Below are 6,004 nucleotides of genomic sequence, written 5' to 3' on the forward strand. Positions count from 1 at the left end.
TGAACTATTGAAAAAGACAACAAACATTAATAACATTAATAATTAAAGGTAGACAGACGAGTCTGTCTCAAAAGTCAAGACTCAAAACACCTACTTAATGAAGGGGGCGTATTAATCAGCAGATCTAACTAGTCCTTCCCAGCTCGCACTCAAATGCTATTGGCTCCGTCTGTAGTCAATCTTCGAAGGAAGTCAATCTACATGAAAGTGAACTGAAACGATTCCTAAAAGATTCGTTGAACACCCCCCTCCCCCCCCCCCCCCCCCCCCCCCCCCGACTCGTTCACGAAACCCACTTCAAGCTAGTGTCCCAACTCTAACTGTTAAAAAAGATGCGATTAATTTGGCAGCCAAAAGTGAGATATATATTATGAGTACAGCAGTCTGCTGTTTCATATATCATTCAATAGACTTTGGGTTCAGTGCACTTGCAAGACTTCTAGATTCACTTTTGCAACCGAGTCAGGAAACAAAAGCAGTAACTTATATACGATCATACGAACCTGTGACGTTTAAAATCATGTAAACAATCGAAGGAAAGATTCTACTAAGTCGTATTTTGTTATTTTATAACAGTATTATTAAATTATTATGCATAACAATTGGCGCTGATCTTGTTTATTAGCTATTTCTTTATATTTTGCGTATATTTAAAGCAGGTGTAATGATAAGTGATTATGGAAAACCGAAATGAGGAGAATGCTGTGAACCACTCGACAACTCTGACAAATAAACAGCGTGGGAATGAGGTCACAGTCCGACCCGCCACTTTAGACAGTGAGTCTGCCACCTCCTTCTATAGATAGAATAGCCAGATTTCAAATGCAGGCATTTAATAGTCTTTTTAAATGTAATTATGGCATTTAATTATGTCTTGTAGACCTCTCAATTCATCAGCTGGCAGCCCATGGAGAGATTTCACAACTGGAATTACATTTATCCAAATGTATCAATAAATATATAACACTTGCTGAAATAAATAAATAAATATGGGCATCCAGGGGCCTGTTCCATTAAAGTCCAAAACCTGACTTGAAATAACCTAACAAATCAATCGGCACTAAAGCGGTTCCATAAACGACAATTCAAGTTCACGCAATCTGACTAATGCTATCTCAGGATAATGTGACGTACACGCTTATTCTGAAGCAGCCCTTAATGTCGATCATGGATCAAATCGATCCACCATAGCAAACTGCGAATATTTGTGCTGTTTAACGCATTTGAAACATTGTGTTTTCCTCAGTGCATAACTGATACGTCACAGGTATATTTTTTACATCTGTAAATGTCAGAAAGCCACGCAAATATATCCATTTAGCTGTCAGGAGTGGGCGAGGCTTATGCGAGAGAACGAGCGCTGCGGCGCGCATGCGCGCTACACAGACAGAGCAGAATAGAATACTAGCGCAATAATTCTGAATAAAATATACATTCTGCTAAAATATTTGTTGTTGGACATTAAATGTGACACATAGAATTTTACTACATATAAGTGTATTTTTATGATAGCAGCAACTGTTAATCACTAGCTCAAATGAGTTAAATGTGTGTTCCTCTTATCAGTTAAAATGTACTCTGATTTCTATTATAAATTTACATTTTTAATTCAGTGATTTTAACTTTTGATTGTGTTTTTATGCTTTAATGCTTTAAAGAGCCATTTTAGATTGTAATGTTTTAATGTTCTAATAACCATAAAAGGTACAGCTGTCATAAATTCAGAGAGAAAGGCTGCATGGCTAGAAACTGCTGATCAACTGCATGCACAAGTAGCCACAATGTTAAAATGTCATTCGCCTACATTTTGGGCACAATACATTAAATACAGTTGGTTGTAGCCTATTTTTTATTTATTTGATTATTTAAGGTGTATTTTCTGTATACTTTTATTTTTGGACCGATAATAAATTAAACTGACTGTATGTGAGAGAGTCAGTGGTAATATGGATGCGTTCCTATTGGTCAGAGTTAGAGGAGCTCAGCTTAGCCGGACAGTTAGCCTGCTCCGGACCAGGTTAGTTTGCCAGCATAAGTTGCCGGGGGAACTGAGTTTGAACTTTTTTAAGTTTGATTTATGAAACCGACCCCCGGTTTCACAGACAAGGTTTAAGCCTAGTCCTAGACTAAAGTGTAAGTCTGAGCTGTTTGAACTGAAATAAACTTGCACTGACTGGTCTTAAAATATATCGGTGCCTTTGTTTTGTCTCAAGATGCACACCAGTAATGTTTTTTTCTATGCATGTTTATAAAAATTACTTAAATGTCCTAATTGAACAATGATTTAATCCTGGCTTAGTCTAAGCCCTGTCTGTGAAACCGGGCCCGAATCTACCAAAAATAAGCCTGACTAACCGAAATAAGCCTGGCTTATACTCTAATCTTGGTTTATGGAACAGCCCCCAGGGCATGCATGCATAAACAAACAAACAAACAAACGAATGAATGAATACGTATGTAATCTTGCAGACAGCTCTCTAATTAACAGTCAAGATGAGCGAGGTTTCACACCACTAATTTGGGCTGCTGCATTTGGAGAGATAACGATGGTGGAGTTCCTCCTTCAGAAGGTGAGAAATACACATTTTTCTAGCCACTAAGTCTGGACTATATATATATATATATATATATATATATATATAATGTATATATATATATATATATATATATATTCTTTTTAATTATTTTATTTTATATTATATATCAGGGAGCAGATCCGAGAACACTTGCTAGAGAACGAGAAAGCCAGCGCAGGAGGATTTGCCGATATTGTTAATGTTCTCCTACAACATGGTGTTGATATTGATTCCTATGACTGGGTATGAGCAGTTTAATTATTCTGAAAATGTTCGTAAAACTTTACAAATACATCATACACAACCATTAAATACTGCAGAAACGTTTTAAAATCTAAAACCTTCTAACTCACTTTCTAACAGAATGGTGGGACCCCTCTTCTGTATGCAGTTCGTGGGAATCACACAAAATGTGTTGAAGCTCTCTTAAGTAAGTCTTCAAAATATTCATGCATTTTATTATTTGTGATGATGAACTAAAGTAAGTTTGTGTTTAGGATGTGGGGCAGATATCACGTTTGAGGCAGACTCTGGCTACAGTCCTATTGCTCTTGCTGTTGCAGTGGGCCACAAAAAAAGGCAAGAGTCATTCCCTACAGTATATTAATATAACAAATAATACATTTTAATTGTATTAAGTCTTAACTGTCAAGTCTTCCAACTTGTTTACAGTGCAAAAACTTATTGAAGATCACATTTTGAAGCTCTTCCGGGAACCAGTTTCAGTGTCTGAAAACACATGAAGTAGACTAGAGGACTGCTTTTACAAGACCTTACAATAATCCTGCATATTTTATAGCTTTATTTTGACATAGGAGATGTAACAAACAATCTGTTTTGTATGTTTTTTTTTATTAAAACACAATTTTTACAAACGTGTAGTTCATGCGTGTTGACTTGATGTGAATATAATCCATAGAGTCTCTGTAGAAACAAAGGAAATGAGATCAAAAGTAACATCAGTTTATGCTTTTCCTGTGAGTAGGTGGAAATAAATTCCACATCCAGAGGTGAAAGCAAGGGGGGGGAAATGTTGGTTGGCATTCCCGCCTCTTCATACTTCCTCTTTGTCCTTTTCTCAAAACATTACAAAACCTTTTCCCCCAGGACATCCATTGTGTAAACAATTATTCTTCCAAAAAAGTCAGCACTGTTTTCAAACACTATTTTCAGCCTCTGAACCAAAGGGGCATCTTGAATGGGAAAACTGTGGGTGAAGAATCAAGGATTTGATAAGCTTGGGATAAATTAAAGACATGGGCAATTTGGCCATTGGCCAGGAACTGAGAGAAAATAAAAGTTGTAGTAGGTTACTGTACTAGAAAAGTCCACTGACTGTGAGGGAGTTCAGAAGACACTCAATCTGAGAGAATATGGTGATTATATACATGCATTTATCTAAGCGGATGCAAAAATGACAAAAGGTGGTGATTGCTAAAGAATATTATTGCACCATGTGGAAGGATATTTGTAGACAGCTGTTGTCCTCTGGATAGAAGTCTACAATATGTTTGAGATCATCTTCTTTGGCAGAACCTGCAGAAAACAAACATTTCAAAAGTCTATAATTAATTTTTTTAATTTCTTATTTATGAAAATGGTTAGTGAGGCGCAGTATAACACATTAGTGATATTTCAGTGGTGAAAAAAGCAAAGTTTATCCATGAATCAGTTGAATGAATGATTCAATGACTCGCACGTTAATGCAGTCACTTGTTTTGTGCATGAATGAATGTGCGTTTTTGAACTAATCTGTTGAATATGGTTCAAATGACTCACTAAAAAGCCATTCATTTTGCGCCACATACTGGTTTAACTATGTAAACTTCTGCCTTGATGAACTATGTAAACTGGAGAAAGAGTCAAACTAAAATTGGCAAAACTAAATCAGATTTTCAATAAGTGTTCATAATAAGGTCAGGAACATTTATTAAGACAGCAAACAGTAAAAAATAAAAAAAATAAAACAAGTTCACGAAAATATTCGCAATGCTTCATGGGAGTGGGCGGTAAAAGGTTGAGCTATTTTGTCGCGATTTCGGGTTTTCATGGCAACAGCAACTAAACATTTAATAGGCTACTTAAATAATTCTTCGCTACAACTTCAAAATGACAGTAAATTATTCCATCTACATAAACATATACCACCACTTAACAACCTCGGAGCTCATGGTAAGTCTATCTTTTAAGGTTTTACCGCTAAACGCTAATGTTGTTTGTGCTGACTGACCTTGTAATTTGCAAGATTTCCCTGAAAACCCTCCTTGGAACTGTAGCCTGAGCTCTGACACTTTCACAGGCTGTGGAAACTCCAAGACAACCCACTGGGATTCACCCTAATTTAAAAAAATAAGTTAAAATGGGTTACGAGGACGAGAAAACCGCACGAAACGTCGCGCGGACTCGGCCAAATTACCTGGTCAGAATTCCAGCAGGTCTCCTCATTAGAATCAAACATGAACTTCTTTCCGAACTGCTTGACATCTCTGTTCAGCACAGAACTCACCCTGTATGACAGAAACGCTAATGAATCTACTGCATGGTTGTAGTATAATAGCCTACAATGTGTTTTACAAAACACATAGTTCATATAAATATAAACATGTTACTATTTAGTAATAAAAACCCACGTTTTTCTACCTGCTTTGCGTGTTGTTACAAATCAATGGCTCTGCCATCTTCAGATCGACCTTTCAACTGTGGGCAAATGAAGGCATGCTTGATTTCACGACAGTGAGGGAATCGTGTAATTTGCTTGTCTAACTCTAGATGTCAGTGCCACTCCTTAATTGTTAGTCATGAAGGCACATTGTATTTGCTAGACCTACTTGTTCAAGGTGCATGACACCTACATATCATTTATCAAAATCTGTGTAATTATCCACAGAATAACCACAGTGTCCATTTAGGGCTTTATTCCGTGTGAACAATCCAGAATTAGAAGTAAATACAATATTTCTAAATCTTTTCTAAAGCATAAACAGGTCTCGGGCGGTTAAATAGGATACCATTGTTTAAAATGGAGAAGATATCATTTGTTGCTGATGTAAAAGGCTGCGCATCCAAACTCACAGTATTTTTATAATCATTAAGGTAGAAGTAGCCAAATTAGGCAGATGCCAACATGGACAGGTTGCACAGCATGCCTTGATACTGGGAAATTAGATATGGATATGACTTGGCTACCATTAAATTCCAGTGTAAATACTGCTTCTGCCTTTTGTTTTTTCTTTCTATCCTACATCTTAGTTTTTAATTCTTTTAAATTTTGGATTATACATCATTTTAGTACTGTGCTCTCACTAGATGGCAAAAATCTGGAACCTGAAGCAAAACCTGCTGAGAATCAGGGTGATGGTATTGTAGTGGATGGAAATAAAACTTTTAAAAATGCGTTTGTGTGTTTTTGAGACTAAACAGAATATCAT

The 6,004-nt window shown here is 36.5% G+C and overlaps 1 protein-coding gene and 1 pseudogene across 2 annotated transcripts; one reads left to right on the forward strand and one right to left on the reverse strand.

The window, feature by feature from the left end:
• Positions 1-677: 677 nt before the first annotated feature.
• LOC306875331 (DNA-binding protein RFXANK-like) lies at positions 678-3,319 on the forward strand (annotated as a pseudogene). The gene is made up of 7 exons: positions 678-777; positions 881-946; positions 2,470-2,570; positions 2,708-2,819; positions 2,940-3,006; positions 3,074-3,154; positions 3,249-3,319. The product of its transcript is annotated as a DNA-binding protein RFXANK-like (transcript).
• A 154-nt stretch (positions 3,320-3,473) lies between these two features.
• On the reverse strand, positions 3,474-5,277 carry nr2c2ap (nuclear receptor 2C2-associated protein). Its single transcript, XM_079425821.1, has 5 exons — positions 5,217-5,277; positions 4,993-5,083; positions 4,807-4,912; positions 4,044-4,112; positions 3,474-3,784 (listed from the first exon to the last, which is right to left on the reverse strand). The coding sequence occupies exons 1-5, from the start codon at positions 5,252-5,254 to the stop codon at positions 3,663-3,665; spliced, it is 426 nt and encodes a 141-aa protein (XP_079281947.1). The 5' UTR covers positions 5,255-5,277; the 3' UTR covers positions 3,474-3,662.
• Between the last annotated feature and the right edge of the window lie 727 nt (positions 5,278-6,004).

Source organism: Barbus barbus, assembly GCF_936440315.1.
Source record: "Barbus barbus genome assembly, chromosome: 9".
NCBI lineage: Eukaryota > Metazoa > Chordata > Actinopteri > Cypriniformes > Cyprinidae > Barbus > Barbus barbus.